The 23,449-nt window shown below is 40.4% G+C and overlaps 1 protein-coding gene and 2 long non-coding RNA genes across 6 annotated transcripts in view; 2 read left to right on the forward strand and 1 right to left on the reverse strand.

Moving 5' to 3' along the window:
• The window catches only part of dip2a (disco-interacting protein 2 homolog A), a 100,528-nt gene extending 87,657 nt beyond the window's left edge, over positions 1-12,871 (reverse strand). Inside the window, exon 1 of one of the 4 annotated variants that reach the window (XM_057851735.1) lies at positions 12,358-12,871. In XM_057851735.1, coding sequence (XP_057707718.1) covers positions 12,358-12,481 — 124 coding nt within the window. In that variant the 5' untranslated portion in view covers positions 12,482-12,871. The remainder of the gene's footprint in view (positions 1-12,357) is intronic. The other 3 variants (XM_057851736.1, XM_057851737.1, XM_057851738.1) reach the window with 3 other exon arrangements.
• Positions 12,872-15,191: 2,320 nt separating this feature from the next.
• On the forward strand, positions 15,192-16,052 carry LOC130927542 (uncharacterized). The gene is made up of 4 exons (XR_009066449.1): positions 15,192-15,315; positions 15,403-15,446; positions 15,511-15,920; positions 15,991-16,052. It is a non-coding gene; the product is annotated as an uncharacterized LOC130927542 (long non-coding RNA).
• Positions 16,053-19,537: 3,485 nt separating this feature from the next.
• LOC130927514 (uncharacterized) lies at positions 19,538-20,318 on the forward strand. Its single transcript, XR_009066447.1, has 3 exons — positions 19,538-19,659; positions 19,731-19,774; positions 19,837-20,318. It is a non-coding gene; the product is annotated as an uncharacterized LOC130927514 (long non-coding RNA).
• Positions 20,319-23,449: the final 3,131 nt, after the last annotated feature.

Here is a 23,449-nt window from a genome sequence, read left to right on the forward strand (position 1 = left end):
CAAATGCAAAGATACTTAGTATATCATATATTGAGTTAAGACCTTTCCAAAACATTATGCTACCTGAAGTTTGAACAATATCTGACTAAGAGAATCAGGCAGGCTTTAAATAGGCCAAATGAGGAAAAATGTAATTGCAGTGTAATCACAGTTTGAGTTGATGTTTAACCAGGAAGCAGGACTGTTGACTGTGATAGAGCTTTAATGGCAGTTGTGTATGTGATATAGCAAAGCAGGTTCTTTATAACAACCAGCTGCACCTCTTTTTGCACGTGCCTTTATTCTGATAACAGCAATTAGCAAAAAAGCACCAACCTCTTAGAACATTTTGAAATAATAATTAACTCATTCACTGTCACTGACAGCGATAGACGTCCAATCCATTTGAACTGGAAGAACTAGCAGCAATCATACGCTGAGTTGACATGATGTCAGCTATATTGGTCATATTATTTCAAAACACATAAGGAGAAATTGCATTGGATTGCTTTCATGTTGATGGTTTTGGTGTAAAACAATGACCTCTTGATCAAAGTGTGAAAAAAAGTGTCAATTGTTTTATTAATATGATGTAATATAAGTGTGAAAAAAAGTGTCAATTGTTTTATTAATGTGATGTAATATAAGTCATGTGATGAGGCAAAGATGTGTTCCCAGAATCTGAATGTGTCAATAGGATCTAATTTAAAGTTTCTGGTCAAAATTAATGACTGCCATTTGAGTTTTTTAGAGGGTTCGAGGAGAAACTTAATAGGAGCCAATGGGGAATGTTGGTGGGTCACCGTTCAAAGTTGGGAACCAATGGTATTCAGTTGGCATCTTACAAATGTCGCTCAGTACAGTATTTGCAGCATTATGGTAATGGTGTGTTCGCTTACTCACTGGTTCATTCCCTCCAGTGAATCAAGTGAATGTAGACAAATGCCATTGCAGCAGTTGGAGTAAGGCCCTTTTCCATTCCCGCATGGCTGTGCCTCATTGCAATAAGTACGAGTAACGAGTACAAGAACTTAATGCAATGACTGGTAAACCAGAACTGACATTCCGCACGAGATCTTCTCTCAGAGTCAACGTCAAGAGACTTGAGACAAGGCAAATGTTGTTCTTTATAAATGGACAAAGGGTGTGAAGTGGGGCAGTAAATAGGCATGTGCCGGTTACCGGTTTCACGGTTTACCGTGGTGTGAAAACGTTGTGGTTTCAAAACCACTAAAATTCTCCGTCAGACCGTAGTACGGTATTCGCTATTTTTCATGTGTCAAAAACGCAGCCAGAAGTGGCGCGGCGCGGCAGCGCTCACCCCCTCCCGTTTGTTGCTTGTGTGTGAAAGTGACGCTATCGGCTGGACAGCCAGCGAACCCTAAAACAAATACTCCAAACATAAGGCGTACTTTTCTTCAATTTATTGAGCTCTCAAACCGTGGTAAGTGGAATATACAAAATGAATACATTTAAAACGTTGTACAATTGTATTTTTCCATGTGTGAGTAGCTTCAACAGATTAGCATCATGAAAAAGTTTGCCAAAAACAAAACACACATTTTCCTTTCAAATTCAATATACAAACTAACCAAAAGCTTACAAAGACGAATGTTAGCCTAGGCCAGTGCTTCTCAATTATTTTCTGTTACGCCCCCCCAAGGAAGACGTAAATGTTTCGCGCCCCCCCCCAACTCTCTGCCGCCACTGTAAATAGTATCATTCGTCTATATTACTATTATTAGTACGCCTCAGCCTACCATTGTGTCCTTTTTTTTCTATTAAAGAAAAAAAGTAACATAGATCAACTTATAATAAAGTATAACTTTTTTAATTGTGTTGCTTATAACAGAAAAGACTTAAGGCGCATCAATTTGCCTGAAGTTTAAAAAAAAAAAAAAAAGTCACATCCAAACTGTAAAAATACACTCAAGGTACATTTTTGACCATTTGATACTGAAAAATAAAATGTAATAAAATCAGTAAATAACAACAAATTCAAATTGATTAGAAACATTTACTCTTCAGGACAACATGCCAAAAAATTTGACCGAAAAAAAACAAAACTGAATAGAAGGGGGGGGGAAAGTCTTTGGACAGAAGGAAAGTTTTTATTTTCGCTGATTCACCACAGTGCTCACTGGTTTACTGATATAACACTGACAAAGCGGGACGATTGTGACAATTGGCAATATTCGGCACATTTTCACTGAAAAACAATCAAGCGGCTTATCAATGAGATTGAGGTCTAATGTCTTTAAGTGGCGTCTTAACTGATTTGGCTTCTCCGCTATAATCATTTTTAGACTCAGTAAACAGTGGTCTTTCCTCATTTCCCACTATATTAAAAGTCAAAGGCAAACGGCCCGAAAAAAGCGCATTCTCGGCGGCCGAGGGAGAACCGTAGGTGAGGGCGGTGGTCGTGACGATCCCAAGCCGAAAACGGCACTTCTCGGCCGGACACGTGAGAACCGAAGAAGACAGTGGGTCGCTGCGTGAGTCCAGCTCTGCATGAGTCTCTTCCGTGTGCTCTTGCTTACTTCAAAAATACTGCACGCACTTTGAAAATGAGAGCGCCACTGCCACCCACGGAGTGGATGTGCAAGTACACTTTATTCTATCTAGTACGGCAAAAAAAAAAAAAAAAAAGCATGTTCCCCGAGGTCACTCGCGCCCCCCCTGGCATCGCTCTGCGCCCCCCTGAGGGGGGCGCGCCCCACCATTTGAGAAGTACTGGCCTAGGCTTAGCTGGGAGAGCAACTTCGTCGAGTGTTACAGCCGCAGAGTGAGAAAACAAGCTTGATTCGCTTGAATGAAGGGGAAAAAGGAATAGCGTCAAAGATCGCTAATTGCGAATAATGATCTTGCCCTAAGCACAAATCCTCGTTCGCTGGATCAAGGAGAGGTCTCACTCCCATTGTTTTTTTGTTGTTGTTTTTTTTAGATGAAACCTTTCCACAACAATATTTACATTTTAACTAACTTATACATTTTAACTAACTTATTAACTTATGAATTATTTATGTTCTTTTTCACACAAAGGCATGACATCAAGTAGACCAGAGTTGACACAGTGGCTGAAAATGGCGAAACTTCAATTGAGCTTTTTCACCTCAAAAAAAAAAAAAAAAAAAAAAAAAGTTATGCAGAATAATTTTAAAAAATTTTTATTCAGGAGTGTTTTTACTTTTTTATAGAAATTATTTTGTTCTTGCTCTATTCTTGAGCAACTTGAGCTGTGGCTGTGGGTATAGTCTATAAGTTATATTAATTTTAATTTTATTTAAAATATTTGTTTTATCATTGATTATTTATTTTAACAATATATTCATGCTCCAATTTGCAACTATGTTCTGAAAAATAAAAAAAAATCCTGTTCAATGGAAAAAAGTTATTTTTTTTATACCATACATCTAAAAATATCACATTTTTGAGCTATAATTGCAATACCGTGATACCGTGAAACCGCGGTATTTTTGCTCACGGTTATCGTACCGTCAAAATCTCATACCGGCACATGCCTAGGCCAGTAAATGTATATTTTTCTTCCAAACTCAGTTACTGTTTAGGTTAGGGTTAAGTGTAGGGTTGAGTAACTGAGATGAACACATTTTAGCAGGGCGCAAACTCAAGTTGTGTGTCATTACTGTAAACAGGCGAACTTCTTCAGCATGATCACACACTGAAAAAATCTATTCTTTGCCTCCAACATTCAGTTGTGACACCTATGGCAATGATGTAAGGGGAGTAGAAAAACTTCCTGAGCTAACCTTAACTATATGCCTATGCGTGCTATGTGTCACCGTGCCTCCCAGCAAATCTCGAAGTTTGAAAGCCCCTCTCATCACGCTTTAGTTGACAGGTCCAAACACATTCCACAAATTTTTTGGGACTGTTTGTTTTCTGCCACGGGTGCTCATAATGCGGGCTGCTGCACTCCAAGAGGCCCTCACTTATCTTTGATCAGAACGTCACACCTGAGTTAACTAAACACTGCAACAATAAGCAAAACTGTTCTTCTTTTGTTTTCACTTAATTTCCAGCAAACTTCAACATTACAAGCATAACATATGATTTCTAATCAGTCAAAGTAATCAAATGACAGCAGATCTCCTAAGACTTCAACTTGGTGACCATCTGAAGGTTTACCTCCAACTTTCTTCATTTTCTTTTTCCAACTGTTCTTCTTCGAGAACTGTGTGACCATAAATGAGGCGAAACCCGTCATGTGCGAAAAGCTTAAAATAACACCTCCACACATCCAAAGCGGAACGGAATGTAAGACCAGAAAGTTTTCAGTGTAAAGTTACTTGGACAATGAAAATAGTCTCCATCACTTTGGTTTTTATGTATGACCATAAATTCACTAAAAAATTCACAAATACAGTACTGCATATAGTACTGTTCAGTAGAATTAAGAATGTAAAATCCTTTATATACAAGGTGGCTTTCAAGTAGGGCTGCAGCTATCGAATATTTTTGTAGTCGATTAATCGATGGACTAGTTAATTCGAATAATTGAGTAATCGGATAAGGAACATGAAAATGTAAAATACCTGAGCTGAGCCTCAAACGGTATAAAAAAATTATTTAAAATGAGGATTTATGTCCAACAAAAGAACAATTGGCTAACTTACATAGAAAAAGTCCGCTAGCTTAATTGCTATAAAATGCTAATGTTTTTACTTTACAATGCTCTTAACAAATGGTTCAGACACATATTCCCACAAAAAAAACAGCTAAATATACCTATAAACTAAATTAAGAATGCATCAAAAAACATTAGCTTAAAAAAACACTGAGCTTACGTTGGTCTTAACAGGGAGCAGTTGGATTCAGCCATGTGAAAAGAGGCAGACAAGAGGGCAGTATATCCACCCTCATCAATAAAACTAAATGCAAACACTTTCAAAATAAACCATTACAACGCCACTTTAATTAAACGAATACTCCAAGCAACAAAATTTAATTCAAATATTTTTTTCTAATCGAATACTCGAGTTAATCGATTAATCGTTGCAGCACTACTTTCAAGTAATAATGCTTTCTTCCTAACTATTGTTTGTGTGTCACTCGTCATAAAAATGATGTTACATGGCATAATTAGCATACGTGTCACAGAAGTCTAAATGAGGAAAAAAATGCGACATTAAATATATTCAGAGTAGAATAGAGTATAGTATAATCCTAGCCTGGTACACCAGACTCAACGCTGTTCCAGCTATTGAGTCTGGCCACCATTCCCACGGAAACAATTTCCAGGGCGGAGCAAGCCACAGTAAACAGACAGCGGAGTGGACCAATCAGCGACGGGCAGACGTGACGTTAGTAAAATGGCGACCGCAGGACGATGGACTTGCGCGCAGAAGTAAACATACGAGGAGAGCGGAGTTTATTCGACATGGCTAGCGCGAGACAGACTGTTGTCAATGACTCGTGTCGATGTGTTTTTGGTCATTTAAAACTGATTTTACCGTGGATTGGAACATATTCTCGGCTCTGCCGTTCACCATCTGTGCTGCTGAAGAGACGACTTTCGACGCGCAAGAGTGACGTTGCTCGTGAAGAACACGTCACGCAAATAAACGAATCTGATTTGTCGATTGATTTTGTACCTGCTCGAAAAGGCCGTTAATGGGATGGTTTCCAGACTATACTATCAGTGTTTGAAAAATACAGGGAGAATAGTCTGGCAGAGCCAGGCTAGTATAATCCATCCTCAAACGGTACTTTGTGTTATGACACCCTTTTTAGCCACAGATATGAAAAAAAAATGCCTGACAAAAAAAGAAGATGTGGCTTTTCAGTCTTACCAAATACCTGGTAACTGCACCACTGAAGGCCCTTTCAGACATACGCTAAACTCCATTTAAATCCCGGCATGTAAACGGGTAGCCCTTATGTCTGAAAGCAATTTCCCGGGCCAACTGACACAGACATTAACTGGGTCACATCCTAGTATAATGTCCGGGGTTTACCCGGGACGTGGCATGTGGGAAAGCAGCCGTTTAATTCCCGGGTCACAGCGCAAAGGCTGATGAAATAAATATCATGGCGGGCTGATCGTCATTTCCACTTTCTTCGCAGTAAGACGAAAAGCGGTAAATAAACATCGCAAATATGAAAATGACAAACTGGAATTAGCTAAATTAAACTGGAAACATAACAAAACTAAGTTGCTACTGGATCTTAGAGCTGAGGAAAAGAGAGTCCATCATCCATCTTTGGAAAAGTGTGGTTTATTTTGTTGCTGATGCCGAACAAAAATGATGTAATGTGAGGGTTATAAACTCCCGCCACCCCACTACTACGCACAGAGAGCGTCGAGTTGCCAACAAGGGACATGTCTGAAAGTGTCCAACTCTAGTAATTACCGGGAAATTTCCCCATGTCTGAAAGCCATGGCATGGGTAAATCCCCGTCACCTTACATGGGAATTTACCGAGATATAGGTCTGAAAGGGGCTTGAGTGTCCTGACCCTAACAGCAGCTGCCGGTTAAAGGTCCCAATAAGCTAATTAGGTGTTGATAGTAATGACTAGCCCACGACTACACCAGCCATGTGTAATGAATTATAAACATTTAAGGTTTCAATTAAACATTGATGACCTGCTTGTTTTCACTCAGTCTAAATGGATTACATCCGAATCAAGCAGCCCAACAGCACAGCAATATTATACGATGATCATCAAATATTATATGATCGGTTAAAAGCTAAGATATTATAGGCCTTAATTCTTGAAGGACCAACAAGTGAAAGAACCAGATAGAGGAAGTTAAATAGAGCGCATCATTAGGATTGGGTCTCAAACTTCACCAGGTGTGAAAGGCAGGTACTGCATATTGTCACATCAGCTCCCCGGTATGACATTGTCTGCTTACAAATGCAGAAATGTGAGTCGTGAGCATGGTGAGCTCAGCACCATTGGTTAATGTGGGGGGTGGGAGGGGTCGATGTGGCAATTTGTTGCCTTTAGAGAAAGTATTATAGGTGTAACAGCACCAGTCTGTAAAGATATGATGGTGGTATCAGGCACCAAATTACCAGAGCAGAGCCAGTCGTAGAGCCGATTGAGAAGGTGGGGGCAGTACATCAACACTGTCCAATTTTCATGCTCTTTTCAACCAGATGGACACAGGGAGGGGTCAGGGATCAAAGACGTGGACTCAGCTGTGTAACGGGACTGCGGGGAGTTAGCCGAGGCCAAACAGTAAGCCACGCCGGGTAGAAAAATGAAGAGCCTAGCACGTTCTGATTTTGACGTCCTTGATGAGGGTAAAGCGGTCTGTTTAGTCAGCATCTCACAGCAAGGACACACACAGAGTCATCATTGGCATTGTACCAGACTCAGTACCTGGCAGCCATGATAACTAAAAATACGATAAACCTGAAAGGTCGTTGCACATTTTCTCTGTTTTTAAAGCAGTCCTTGTGATGCATGACTAAAAACCTGCTGTTCGTGGAAAGCTCACTGCTGTGTGACAGGAAGGATAGGATAGTGGCCTTGCCGGAGACAACCCACAGTTTCCTAATGTCCTGTGATTAAAGGTCCATGTCAGTGCTTTTGTAAGACAATGCTGTGGTTCAACTTAGTAACTTTGCATGCCTTAAAGCAGAGATGCCCAATTCGACAATCGCAATTGACTGATAGATCTCAAAGATCATGTCAGTCTATCACATACTTGTTTGAAAAAGATGAAAAGACAAAGAGATTTGGGATTTTGGGTTGGTTTTTAGAAAAATAGCTTGCAGGCATGAACGTGTGGACAATCCCGCTTTGAAGTGTAAACAGTGTCCCAAAGAATACTTTGCTTTAGTTAAATACCTCAATAAGTGTACAAACCTCAAGTCTTATTTTGAACAACTATGAGAGACACCACTGAATTTTGACTAGCAAACAACCCACTCCCCATTGTTTAACTTCAGTAACATCTTATTAAAAAACAGAGGCACACTCAGTGAAGAGTGAACCTTTTCAGGCAAATCTGAAATTATATACGCTTCAAAATAATAGTAGAGTGTGTTTTAAAAAAAAGTCATTTCCCGACAATCCAGCGCAATGGGAACACCACATAGCCTATTTCAAATCAAAACAAATTTTACGGGCAGTGTTTCAAGTGCATTTGCAAGAATAGAAATTAAGCTTTTTGGTTTTCAAACATGCTGCTTTTATTCTAATGTGAAGCCTGATAACAACCTACTTTGTGTTTCTCAATTCTGTTACCAAACTTGAAATCTCAGAATGTTAGGGCCCCACCTTTAACCACATCCACCACAAGTGAGTTCTAACTAGCCTAACTCATTTATGAAATTACATGAATAAAACAAAGCATAATGAACAAACAAATGGAAAAATGTGTGTCCTTCTCCTATATGCTGTTTATAAAAATAATAATAAACAAATAAATAACACAGCAAAAGCTGAAAAGGGCAGCCCAAGAATTTGTTCTGCTGTGCTCAGAGGCACACCCTTGAAATATGCATGACTCTCCAGTAACACTCACCACTGTTACAGACACAATGGTATCTGCCAACTGGACTTTAAAGCAGCAAAAGTAGAACACTCATACCAGGACTCGACATTATTTTCCTGTCTGATCCTCGGATCGTTATTCCTGCTAAACAGCAGCAATCATTAATCTTTCATGCTCTCAAAACTCTGGGTGTGGATTTTTAAAGCACGTTCATCAAATGCTTGATTTGGCTCATCAATATGCCGGATTCCCAAGAGCGCTTGATGAAAGTTTTTACTTCATGACTTATGAGGGGAAAGTGGTCTCCAAAACGGAATGTGCTGCATGGCCTCACCCTCTATTGAATGGTCTGAGCATTCAGTACAGTGAGAACCAGCTTCATCTCAATACTTTGTTATGTACCCTTTGTTGGCAATAACGGAGGCCAAACGTTTTCTGTAACTCTTCACAAGCTTTTCACACACTGTCGCTGGTATTTTGGCCCATTCCTCCATGCAGATCTCCTCTAGAGCAGTGATGTTTTGGGGCTGTCGTTGGACAACACGGACTTTCAACTCCCTCCACAGATTTTCTATGGGGTTGAGATCTGGAGACAGGCTAGGCCACTCCTGGACCTTGAAATGCTTCTTATGAAGCCACTCCTTTGTTGCCCTGGCTGTGTGTTTGGGATCATTGTCATGCTGAAAGACCCAGCCACGTCTCATCTTCAATGCCCTTGCTGATGGAAGGAGATTTTCACTCAAAATCTCTCGATACATGATCTCATTCATTCTTTCCTTTACACAGATCAGTCATCCTGGTCCCTTTGCCGAAAAACAGCCCCAAAGCATGATGTTTCCACCCCCATGCTTCACAGTGGGTATGGTGTTCTTCGGATGCAATTCCGTATTTTCTCCTCCAAACACAAGAACCTGTGTTTCTACCAAAAAGTTCTATTTTGGTTTCATCTGACCATAACACAGTCTCCCAGTCCTCTTCTGGATCATCCAAATGCTCTCTATAGCGAGCCGCAGATGGGCCTAGACGTGTACTGGCTTCAGCAGGGGGACACGTCTGGCAGTGCAGGATTTGAGTCCCTGGCGGCGCATTGTGTTACTGATAGTAGCCTTTGTTACTGTGGTCCCAGCTCTCTGTAGGTCATTCACGAGGTCTCCCCGTGTGGTTCTGGGATTTTTGCTCACCGTTCTTGTTATCATTTTGACGCCACGTGGTGAGATCTTGCATGGAGCCCCAACTCGAGGGAGATTAACAGTGGTCTTGTATGTCTTGCATTTTCTAATAATTGCTCCCACAGTTTTCTTTACACCAAGCGTTTTACCTATTGCAGATTCAGTCTTCCCAGCCTGGTGCAGGTCTACAATTTTGTCTCTGGTGTCCTTCGACAGCTCTTTGGTCTTGGCCATAGTGGAGTTTGGAATGTGACTGACTGAGGTTGTGGACATGTGTCTTTTATACCGATAATGAGTTAAAACAGGTGCCATTAATACAGGTAACGAGTGGAGCCTCGTTAGACCTCATTAGAAGAAGTTAGACCTCTTTGACAGCCCGAAATCTTGCTTGTTTGTAAGTGACCAAATACTTATTTTCCACTCTAATTTGGAAATAAATTTTTTTTTAAAAATCAAACAATGTGATTTTCTGTTTTTTTTTTTTTTCCCACATTCTGTCTCTCATGGTTGAGGTTTACCCGTGTTGACTATTACAGGCTTCTCTAATCTTTTCAAGTAGGGGAACATGCACAATTGATGGTTGACTAAATACTTATTTGCCCCACTGTATGCTAGCCAGAAGCATATTTTAGGGAAAATGTTGTGTGATTTAAAAAAACAAAATCTGGGTTTCTGGCCCACCCCTCACATAAGGACTAAACACCATCAGTGACTCAGCACAAATACAACTTTCTCATTCATTACTTGGCCATAAACGATCATCCCCCTACACATCAAAATCATATTTCCTCAGGTGTTTATGTGTTGTGTGTTATTTGGTCTTTGTGTAATAAAGAAAAACTACCACATTACTAGCCTGTCAAAAACTAGAAATGTTCTTTTTGTAGCTTTATAAAGTCACACATCTTGCCAACACTTGAAACAAGCTACAACTGTATGTAGCTCATTTTAAAGCAAAACAAATAGGTCATATAAGCATCAGTTTAACAACCAAAAATCTCTGTAACTATTTGCCACAGAGCGGCAGGCAAAGAAACTAATCAGTCTGATAGTTGTTGACTTTCCACAGGAGGGAGGTAAAAATGGAATAATAAAAGTAGTTTGTGATCAGAGGGTGCATTGAACTAACATAGAAGGGAAGATACCATTTGAGGAATGAACTAAGGCGATACTATGATTTTTCCAGGCCGACAAGACCAACCTACTCCTTCATCCCGGCAGGATATAATGGGGTTCATCTGTCTTCTTGCCCTCCTTTTCCACCCCATCTTTGGACCTGAGAGTTAACCCACATCCTACCCTCCACTGTGCTATGTAATATTTGGGATGGGAGGATTTGGTCATTTTGGTGACAGTTAATCAAAACATAAATCGGATTTATGGCCCGTACCTTTTGGGTTCATGAGTGTGCACAGATTGTTTATTTCACACATCGGCAGGTCTAGACTGCTGACACCGAAGTATTATCGAGCTGTGCTGCTGCTTGCTTCCGCCGCTAGACTGCTTAAGAAAACATACAAGACACATTCATTCCGACGCATGAATTATACAGCCTTTTTGCAAAGGTTAGTCACATACTCTCAGGCATACTAAGTAGAGATGCGATGATTCGTGTCAAACGTGAGAGGCGCTCATTGACGAGAGTGCATCCTATTCTATGCGACAGTGAAGCGTAGTGGTGGGGAGCAGCTGACCGCAGAACCGCGGCAAGAGAAGAATGGGCAGAAAGCAGAGGGAAGTGCTGTTATCAGAGCTCGAAGAAGGCAGGATGTGTCAAGCAGAGAGCAGGATGAGGAAACTGGACACATATAGATTTGGTAGACACATTTGTTCCATTACCAGGTTAGGGGTAGTTTTGTATTTGTATTGGTTCACATTTCATGAAGGGTTAACTTATTTTTAACTCATTCGCTGCCATTGATGACCAATCCATTTGAACTAGGAGGCATATCCCAATTCAAATAGATTGGACGTCTACTGCCATCATTGTCACTGAAACATAGTCATTTTCTGTGAATTTGAGTGAGTGCTTTGATAAGCTATGAAGATTTTTTTTTGATGAATTAGACTATCGAAGCCTAACTGAAAAAAAAGAATGAGTCAACTTTTTTCGTTGTTGATGCAATGTCACATAATTGCCGCTAAACCATTACTTGTTTTCTACAAATACTGTATATCTTTCTTCACCTATCTTTGCCAGCGACATACTGAAATACAGAAGGATAAAATTTTCTTTCACTGAAAGAGTGTCCATCTTTATTCATAGGTATTTAGTAATATATACTTTTTAATATTCCTGCTGCTGTAATAAATAATGTGCTGCTTAAGTCTGGGAAACACTAGTCTACCGCAGTGATTCCCCAATTTTTGCAAGGACATCACCGAAATAATAGTTTCTTGATTTTGTGTTTTTCTTGAATGTGTTTGTTTGCAAAAAAATAATATTTAACTTTGCATTTGATTAATATACTAGACTTTAATCAAGTCTGACTGCATGTATTTCATTTTAGCCTTTTCATGTTATCAGCCAGATTCAGATGTTACATACATAAGTCTATGACAGCGACGTATCGTGACCCACACAACTTATTTGTCAGCAGAAGGTACATACGTTATTGACCTATGTTTCCACTTTATGGAACATTTTTTCTTGGCTTGTTTGTTTTTTCTAATGTCAAATATTTTATCAAATTGACATTAAAAAGGAACAGCGATATGACAGCTTTCAAGTTACCTTCAGAGAGCTCCAACTCCAGCTCGGCCAACTTGGCCCGGACCTCCGCCGGCAGGGTCATCGCGACAGCCGGCGTGGGCTCCAGCGTCACGGTCAGTAGTCCGGCAGAGGTTCGCTCGGCCATCACGGTCCAAAACCCACGAATGTATCCAAGGGTTCGCGTTCTATGACTATACAAATGCAGGCGAGCACCTCCAGCAAGATAGGGTTTCGGTCACCGGTGTGGTGAGAAAACAGGGTGCGTCTCGAAGTAACCGCGGACAGATGTGGAGGAAATCTTCGGCGGCGTCATGACATGGCACGGCTAGCCGCGACGCTAGCTCACGCGTCACGGCAACGTGTTGCCAGCGTCTGGTGGTGGTGCTCGGGAGGCTGCTGTCTTTTCCTCCGCGGCGCCACGGGCTGCGTCCCGCAGTGACGGCTGCCTCACTTCAACTGTGGCGAGAACTCATTCAACTCAATGCTCGCCTCGGCTCGCCCATCGCGCAGCCGCCATGGGATCCTAGCAACAGTGAACACCTGCTGCAACATTGCGGGACGTAACTGCCCTCTAGAGGGCAACCTTTGGAACTGCAGAAACAACCTGTCAAGCAAGTTGCAAAAGAAAACATTGCAGTTGTCCCATGGCCTACGAGTTTAAAGCAAGCCATGGCCAAGTCATAACTCAAGTTACTGTTATTAAATCTATTAAAATCTCTTTCTTTCGATTGTTGGTCACAAAGGAAAATGTTTCGGGTTTCTATTCTAGATATAAGACATTATATGACATGGCATGCACATAACATAACTTCATTTATTCATTCATCTTCAGTACCGCTTATCTTCAGCAAGGTTTCGGGGTTGGTGGGCTGGTAGCACCTATCCCATCTAACATAAATGAAAAGACAAACTGGCTTCATGACGTGCAGTTTATGCCCATTAGACAGGTTTTAAGTTAGTACCAATAGCTGGTGTGCCAAACCACAAGTTGAGAGATTCAAGTTAAAGCAAGAATTCAAGGTAGGGCACCACTACACTTCAAGCAAGTCGAATTTACTCTGTTGTGTGTGTATGAACACACACTGACCGACCGACTGACCGACCGACCGACCGACCGACCGACCGACCGACCGACCGACCGACCGACCGACCGACCGACCGACCGACCGACCGACCGACCGACCGACCGACCGACCTACCTACCTACCTACCTACCTACCTACCTACCTACCTACCTACCTACCTACCTACCTACCTACCTACCTACCTACCTACCTACCTACCTACCTACCTACAGGGTGTCCTAAAAAAATGTATACACCCTTTTGCAGCTAATAACTTGACATGTTCACAATTGAACTGCATTTTCATACTTTCAGTAGCATTTGAGAAAGAATTTTATTTCTTAAAAATTTAATCGGGCTGCTGCCATCATTGATTCAATGGGTTTAATCTACCCAAAAATCCATTGACAGTTTTGTTACCAAATGCAAAAGAGTGTGAGGTTAATGGTGTTGGGACACCCTGCATATAGACACTGTATACATACATACATACATACATACATACATACATACATACATACATATTTGTATATGGCGGAAACACAGACAAGACTGAAAAAGCAATTTCTGCTCTTGCACTCCTCTTTAAAAGAAACTGCTGTATTTTAAGCCAAAATAACTGTTGTGTTTGAGAGAACAATATGTCTATATGCTGCCATAGCAGATTCACAGTGTATTAAGCCCCCGAACTATTTTTAATTTGTCCGTTTTACCCCGAAAACCCCCGTTTACAGACGTCGTGCAACCGGTTTTGTTTTAATCCAGCCATAAAACTTAGGTAATTAATTATATTTATTATTCAAAATGTCTGTCATTTATAGCTTAGAATCATTAATTGATGTCTAATATTTCGTTTAAAAAAAAAAAACGACTTTAAAAAATTATTCACTCGCATATTTTAAACTTTCAAACAAATGACGTCACAATGAAAAAAATGGCGTCTGTAAAAAAGTCACGGATATCTACCTCATAACTATCGCTTCATTGTATTTTTTTTGTTAGTCACATTTTCTCCAATATATTAGATGATAAATAATCGATCCAAACAAAGAAAAATTGAAAAAAAACTTTTAAAGGGGTAAATATATGAAAAAGAAAATCTCGACCACTCCTTGATGTCTGCGATTTCTGCATCGTGACCCTTGTTTTATTGACCCTTGTTTTATTGCCATGTTTCACCCATAAAAATCCCCCCAAAATCCAGCTGTCGGCATTCACAACTGTGTCTTGACACTCAGTAATACATGCTACATGGAGTTTTTGGATCGAAACAAGGTAAGTACGTGATAATATCTTGTTAAAGTCATGGCGTCCGTAATCCTGCTCTCGCGTGCTCTCGCCTCCAGATAGGGTTATGCTGTTTAAAAAACACTTTTTTTTTTTTTTTTAAATAAAAATGCCCCGCTGTTTAAAATTTTTCTTCCCCCAGAAAATTGAGATTTTTAGCTTTACAATGATGTATCACACGTGCATATTGGACAATTTTGAAAGTCGGCCAAATTGGGGGTCTCAGAGCGGAACTTCAAGTCACCTGAGTGTTTTCCGCCATATTCTTTTCCCCAATGATAATACTATGAGTTAATACACATACACATCTTAAAATGAATTACATACGTAGCAATTTAGCATTAAATGATTAATGCATGATTATATCACTTATGTATATTAAAAAAAATTTTTTTTTTTTTAAAACAGTCACAGGAAGCATTTTCAGGAAATCATCATGGTCACACCTGGCCAAGCGCACCTGAATGCAATTACGTGGTGCAGCATGCTCATTGGTGCACAGCACTTAAATACAGCAAGTGTACTCAAACCAAGCAGCAGCAAGATTCCAGAGCAAATTGAAGTTGCATAGCCAAGTAAGCAGAAGCCAGGGACCATATTTACTGATGGCTTGTGACTTGTATGTGAGGTATGTATGTTTATGATGTATATCTACTATTTCTCTAATGTTTGTTGAAGGTGACATTTGTTCTTCTGACCTTTTTTTTTTCTTCAGAGTTCTTGTGCTTTGGCTGATAGCCTTTGGACACCATGTAGAGGGTACGTACATGTGAATCGGTGTTCCTCCCCAACTAATGTAACATGTGGTGTTTGTTCATTTTAGGAGGTGGTCCAAGGCATGGAACTTTTGCACAGTTCCAGTCTGTCGGTAGTTCCCCCAGAATCCACAGAACTAGTTGGGACCCATGGCAATATAGTCAAATTGAGTCTGGCACAGACGGAGTTCTAAAGAATGAAGCCGTTGCGCAGCATTTGGCTCTGCCTCCAACGCAGTATGGTAGGAGTTTGTCCCAGAGAGGTGCAGTTCCTAGTCCCAGTGGACGGTCGTACCCAGACCTTCCACATAAAACCATTTGCCCTGTTTGTCCCATTTGTCCTGAACCCCTCCCTTGCCCACGACCTTGCCCTCATCCTTACTGTCCAAATGGCTATCGACCTTGCCCTTGCCCGCCATCTTGCTGTAAGCCTACTCGCAAGTGTCGTAACTGGTATTCCTGGTAGCTCCCTGAGCAGGTAAGATGAAATGTAATGCAAGTTTGTCACTTTTTTTTAACCCACTTTTTTCCCCCCCTTCCCCCTCTAGGCTTTTGTGCAGTTATCACTTTTTGGCAGCATATTGGCAACTATTAAAGCTATGAAAATGAATTCCTGTCTTTTTATTGTACAGTATTGCACGCTAGTTCTCATGATCCAGAACACGAAGGCTGTAACTAGTTTTTCAATCTTCCGTTAGTGTAAAACAATGGCTCTTAACCTGGGTTGGATCGAACACATGGGTTCAGTGAATAAGTCTATGGGGTTCGGCGAAGGTAAAACGCAGAGCCCTATTTTTGTATTCTGGTTAAATCTAGGCAACGTGGCTTTTTAGACCAGGTTTTGGACTGGTTTGCTCCCAATTTATAGGCTTAATCTCTTTTAAGTGCTAGTCCTCGATCTGACGGGAGGAAAAGCTGGTTTGCGCAGTGGAAGGTTCTCACTTGGTATGAGGGGAATACAAGACCAATGGGCAGTGTGGTCTCAAATTTTGACCTGTTCATAAAATGTGCTTTACAAAAGAATTTTGAATGGAAATGTGCTCAATTACTGGCTTGCTATCTTTGTTTTGAATTTCAAAAAATGGCTTTACCCAATTCTGAAGAGTTCGGTGAATCCACATGTGGAACTTGTGGGGTTCGATACATTTAGCAAGATTAAGTAGTGATGGAGAAACCGAAGCAGTGAATCAATGTCTCGAAATGGTTCAGTGTTATGAAGCATTTGCCAAGAATCGGTGTGGTGAGTCATGACACTGCTTCACTGCTTTCTGTATCACTGAAGCAAATGTGTTGAAATGGGTCAGTGCTACGAGGCATTTGACACACTTCAGTTTGACATCTGTTGGACAAAAATATATTGAACTTTCATATAACCAAGTGTCATCTGAGCAACTAAATATGCGGGTCGTATGGTGGTTACATACTTTGCCTAGTGTGTAAGCAGTAGTGAGTTCGACCCCTAGCATGAAATTTATTCTTCCCCAGATTAATAAACTTTTACTTTTAAATGAAAAACGGAAATGCTTGTGGAATAGGGAACTCTTGATGGTAGGTGTATAGAATGCTAGTGACACTGGGATGGGGATTTGGGTGTGTCACACATTTTTATTAAAAAAAAAAAAAAAAAAAAAATCGTTTCAGCCGGTTCCTTTTTGCTAAAGACCTCTCCAGCTTTTGAGAATATTCTCACATGGCACGAACAAATATACAAACTGGCAGATAGACAAACACAAAAACTGACTGACGGACACAAAAAGTAACTTGTGTGTTCATCAGGGCCGGCCCAGCCTATACGCAGACTATTTAGCTGCTTAGGGCCCCTGACCACTAGGGGGCCCCCCACTCTGGCAATTGTTTAATATATATTCTATTTTGTTTACTAGTTTGCTTTATTTGACTTTTGTGAGTTTTGATACTTGATTACGAGCTTAAAAAAAGTTATTTCTCTTCGAAAAAGGTTTGGCGCTATCTACTGTAAGTACTGACAATCATTTGGGGTGAGAAGTTTGAAGTATGCAGTGCACCAAAATCTGATTACAAAATATGGACATATGGGTTGGATTGCATGTATATATTTCACAGTACACTGTGACAAAATGGTGGGCCAAAAATATGAGCCCCTTTGCATTATTCTGCTTAGGGCCTCCTAATGGCCTGGGCCGGCCCTGGTGTTCATATTATATAAATCAGTGTATAGTGTGTCAATGAATGCCTATACTATGCATTTGCAAATGAATGTGTAATCTGATTTAATTTCACTTTACTCTCCCTCGTTTTCAATATGACGTGATGCGCGCAAAAGCTCTCCTCACAACCCACAACATTTTGAGGGATATATCCCCTTTTTATAAGCATTGTGAGTTTGAACCAAATTGACTGACTCGACCCCTCGCTGCCTGAGTGAAACGTCCACGGTCACGGCCGACACGCGTGTGGCATCACAACGCTTTGCTTCCGCGGCCAGGTGTTTTTCCACTGAATGAAGCGAGACATCAGCACAACGTATCGGAATACTTGTTGCCGCGAGCGCTCGACACTTGTCGGGCGTCTGCTTCGAGCGTGACGTCGCGAGCTGTTGCACCGGATCCAGCGAGACATCGGGACGACTGATTCGGGATACTTCTGCCGCCAGCGCTCGACACTTCTCGAGCGTCTGCTTCGAGCGTAACATCACTAAGATTAAGAACCACAGGTGTAAAAGGAGCTTTATAACATTTGATACTTGGCTTATTGACAACGGCAGCAGTCAAATTCATTTTGAGTAGGACAGGCTAATAAACATTCGCTCCCACTGCCAGTCAAAATGGATTTGCAGTCAATACTGTTGAGGTTGTTGTCTCAATAGCTTGCTTTGCGTTTGGGCTAGTCTACACTATATGGAACTATTTGAGTCTGAAGAAAGTCAAAAATGTAAACCATGACAAGCTTGAGCAGTTGAACCACCCCCCCTAGTTTTTAACGTCTAAATATTTGACAGCGAATAGTGACGTTTTCTTTTGAAACGTAACATTGACATTGGGGTCTTTGTATTTTATAATTTAACACAGGGGTGTCCAAAACGGTCCTCAAGGGCCACTGTGGGTCCTGGTTTTTGTTCATACCAATAGAGCACAGAAAGTTTAACCAATTAGGTTTTTCAAAACGAGCAGCACCTGACTGCAATCAACTGATTACACTTGTAAGACACCAGATTGGTGTAAAGGTGTCTTGTTTTGTTGGAATGAAATCCAGCACCCACTGCAGCCCTAAGTGGGATGGTTTGGACACCCCTGATTTAACAGAACTTGTATTTAAGAACATTTTTGTGACTTAATTGAACAGGTCATGTTAAATACCATCTTTACTAAACTGTTACAACATGGTTTATTACATTACATGGCAGGAGGGAGTATAACAAGGGGTGTAAATCAGTTTCATGATTCGAAGTTGCCGGTATTTTGATCAATTAAATACAATATATGGATGTACCGTACGTTACATTTCACCTAAAGCGGTAAAATAAAAACCTATTTTGATGGTTTTGACAAGTACTGAAAAATTAAACCATTAACAAAATGGTGTCTATAGGAAAGATACATTTCGATGGATTCTAATTAATAGGTGATTAATCTAAAACCAGACTTTTCTACCGAGGGCACTCAAAGGGATTGCAGTGGCCATGCTGCTATTGTTTGCATATACTGTAAGCTCTGTTCAAATCGCCTTGAAGTGGAATATGCAGGGTATGGGGCCATCTCGAGAGGCTCCAAACCACAGGGAACCTTGAAAAGGGCACTGCACAGGCTATAGGGAATAAGTGAACTGTTGTTCACTTTCCAGAAGTTGATGAGCAAAACCCCCCATAATGTAATGCATAAAAAGCAATGCATACAAAGTGCACGTTTCTCAAATTACATTGAAGAGTACGATATACAGTAGTTTGTCATTAAACATTTTGATGCAATAACTGAATAAGGTTCATGTTCATGATGCTGATGGGTGGTTCCAACCAAATTTTGGTGGTATAAGGTGTTGCCTGTACGGGGAATAGGGTGTCAATTGGAACGCAGCCCTACTCTCCAAATTAACACACCTGAATGCAACCAGAGAGAGCGGCTTCTGATTGGTGCAAGGGACAGCTCTTAAATAGAGCCAGTACAGCAACCTTAAACAGCAGTTGCCAAGCTAAATTGGACCCAGCAACTGCATTACCTGATGGCTTATGACTTTTGTATCAGGTAATATTTCATTTTTGTGTGTCTTAGATGACTTCTTCACTTTTTTTTAACTTGTCATTTTTTCTTTTCAGGGTGCTTGTGCTCTGGTTAACAGCTTTTGAACACCATGCAGAGGGTAAGTAACTACCTGCAAATAAGTGCATCGGAATAAATGTTTTTTTGTTTTTTTCTTCCTAGGAAGTGGTTTTAGTCATTTTCAGTCAGCTGGTAGGTCTCCCAGGAGCCAGGCAACTAACTGGGATCCATGGCAATACAGTCAACTTGAGTCCCTTACGGATGGAGTTCTCCTGTATGAGGCTGCTTTAATGCCAATACTGTATGGTGGGAAGTTGTCCCAGGAAGGTGCAGTTTTTGGTCCCAGTGGGCGGTCGTACTCGAAACCTCCACTTAAAACTATTTGCCCTATTTGTCCCAATTGCCCTAAACCCCTCCCTTGCCAACGACCTTGCCCTCGTCCTTGCTGTCCACGTGGCCATCGCACTTGCCCTTGCCCGCCATCTTGCTGTAAGCCTACTCACAAATGTCGCAAAAGATTTAATTAGTAGGTAAGATGAAATGTAATGGAAGTGTGTCAACTTCATGGATTTTTTCCCCCCTGGCTCAGTTTTTGAGCTGAATAGACAATGACTAATAAAACCGTAAATTTTGAATTGGTCTCTTTCTTTGCCCTCAGTACGGTTTTGTTTTTAAAAGTGAATGCCAATTGCACAAAATGGTTGTCAGTTGCTCCGGATGGTACAACCGTAGGCGGAGTTTGACTTTTGTGGCAGTGGGAGCAAAACATGTTGATGACTCCAAAATGTAGTGTTGGCAATAAAATTAAAAGATATATGCTCTGATAAAGCTTAGCCCATGCTCGTACATACTGGCCTCCCAGCTGTGTGTGTACATGCGTGAGCGCGCATGTTTTTCTGTCTTACCTAGTGGAGAAGTAGACGCCGCATCCTTTTCGATTGAATATTCCAGCCAGAATCCGTCCCCAGGTGGTTTTGGCTAAGCAAAGCAAATGGCTGTCTCTAAGGTGCAAGTCACATGATGTAGTTGAAACATAATTTTGATACATTATAAAAAATATATTTTTGGTGTTCATTTTATTTGTTTTCATTCTTTAAAACTCATATAGACATTTTACCGGCATGTTTTAATTTTGAATTCATATATAGGAAAGTCAATTACATGCAATGACTTTTTCGGCTACATGGGAGGGCTCTGCCCCCCGGCCCCCCTTAATTTCCGCATATGGTACAATCAACATTTTGAATCACTGGTAAAGTAATGAAATTAGTGTTTTAAGTACGAGTGTCTGCCAACTGATGGGTAATTGTGACCTGGTAAGATGGTCTTAAAGCAACACTACATAGCTTTTGAACCTTTATTGAATATTTTCTAGGGCTGTCAAACGATTAAAATTTTTAATCGAGTTAATCACAGCTTAAAAATTAATAATCGTAATTAATCGCAATTCAAACCATCTATAAAATATGCCATATTTTTCTGTAAATTATTGTTGGAATGGGAAGATAAGACACAAGACGGATATATACATTCAACATACTGTACATAAGTACTGTATTTGTTTATTATAACAATAAACAAGATGGCATTAACATTAACATTCTGTTAAAGAGATCCATGGATAGAAAGACTTGTAGTTCTTAAAAGATAAATGTTAGTACAAGTTATAGGAATTTTATATTAAAACCCCTCTTAATGTTTCGTTTTAATAAAATTTGTAAAATTTTCAATCAAAAAATAAACTAGTAGGTCGTTATTGTTGATGTCAATAATTACACAATTCTCATGGTCATAAAATCAGTCGCACCCAAGCGCTAGCAGAGGGCGACAAAACTCCAAAAAACACAAGTAACAAGTGCACATGACCCTGTGTTGTCATTTTAATCTGTTTGAGCGGGGCATGTGCGTTAATTGTGTCAAATATTGTAACGTGATTAATTTAAAAAATTAATCCCCGCCCGTTAACGCGATAATTTTGACAGCCCTAATACAGTATTTTCATAACATTTGTGATACGTCGACTGAGAACTAGTTGAATCACACCTCTTTTATATCTTGAGGTGGTCTGTAACACTTTCACCAGCACTAATTTACTTTAATGAGGGTGGCAGGAACCATGCCACATAAAACTACAAATGTGCTGACTGCTTTACAGCATTCGTCACTTCCCCCTTACCCCATTCATTATAAAGACTGAAGTTGATGCAAACGCTTTCGCGTGAATTCTGCAAAGATGGCAGAGCAACAAAAGAGACAAAAAGTTTTTTTTAGCTCACCTTCATATGCCATTGTTTGCCACAACTGGATTCATTACCTTGTTACTATTCATCCTTCACACAGCCGCTGGAAACAAATTTGTTTAATCCATCAGTAGGCAACCGGGAGATTGATTTTTGATTGATGATTTTACAACACTGCTGGTGTGTGCTGGTCCTCCTTAAGGCCAAACATTACCGCGTTTGTCCACCGGCGTCGCTAAAATCGACTAAAACAGAAGCACCAAGTGTTTCTTTAAATACACTAGCGTTCAAAAGTTTGGGGTCACATAGAAATGTCCTCCTTTTCGAAAGAAAAGCAGTTTTTTCAATGGAAATAACATTAAACTAATCAGAAAAACACTCTATACATTATTAATGTCGTAAATGACTATTCTAGCTGGAAACGTCCGGTTTTAATGCAATATCTACGTAGTTTTGTAAAGAGGCCCATTTACAGCAAACAGCACTCCAGTGTTCTAAGGGTACATTGTGCTTGCTAGTTGCCTTAGAAGGATAATATATGATTAGAAAACCTTGTGCAATTATGTTGGCACAGCTCAAAACAGTTTAGGTGGTTAGAGAAGCTATAAAACCGATCTTCCTTTGAGCTAGTTGGGTATCTGGAGCACCACATTTGTGGGTTTGATTAAACTCTCAAAATGGCCAGAAAAAGACAACTTTCACGTGAAACTTGACAATCTGTTCTTCGAAATGAAGACTTTTCCATAAGAGAAATTGCCAAGAAATTGAGGATTTCCTATAACGTGTACCACTCCCCTCAGAGAGCAGCACAAACAAGATCCAACCAGAGCAGAAAGAGAAGTGGGAGGCCCCGCTGCACAACCAAGCAAGAAGACAAGTAAATAAGAGTCTCGAGTTTGAGAAATAGATGCATCGCATGTCCTCATCTAGCAGTTTCATTAAATAGTACCCGTAAAACGCCAGTGTCAATGTCGACAGTGAAGAGACGACTCCGGGATGCTGGCTTTCAGGGCAGCGTGGCAAAAACAAAAACAAAAAAAACAAACAAAGAAAAACAAAAAAAAACTGACAAAAAAAAGCCATATCTGAGATGAGCTAATAAAGGAAATGATTAATATGGGCAAAAGAACACAGACATTGGACAGAGGAAGATTGGGAAAAAGTATTATGGACAGACGAATGATAGTTTGAGGTGTTTGGACTTTGGATCAAAGAGAAGAACATTTGTGAGATGCAGAACAACTGAAAAGATGCTGGAAGAGTTTCTGATGACATCTGTCAACCATGGTGAAGGTAATGTGATGGTCTGGGGTTGCTTTGGTGCTGGTAAACTGCGAGATTTGTGCAAGATCAACGGGATTTTAAATAAAGAAGGCTATCACTCCATTTTGCAACACCATGCCATACTCTGTGGACAATGCTTGATTGGAGTTAATTTCATCCTACAACATGACAATGACCCAAAGCACACCTCCAAATTATGAAAGAACTATTAAAAAAAGAAGCAGGCAGCTGGTATTCTATCTGTAATTGAG

The sequence above is a fragment of the Corythoichthys intestinalis genome, chromosome 12 (genome assembly GCF_030265065.1).
Source record: "Corythoichthys intestinalis isolate RoL2023-P3 chromosome 12, ASM3026506v1, whole genome shotgun sequence".
Lineage (NCBI taxonomy): Eukaryota > Metazoa > Chordata > Actinopteri > Syngnathiformes > Syngnathidae > Corythoichthys > Corythoichthys intestinalis.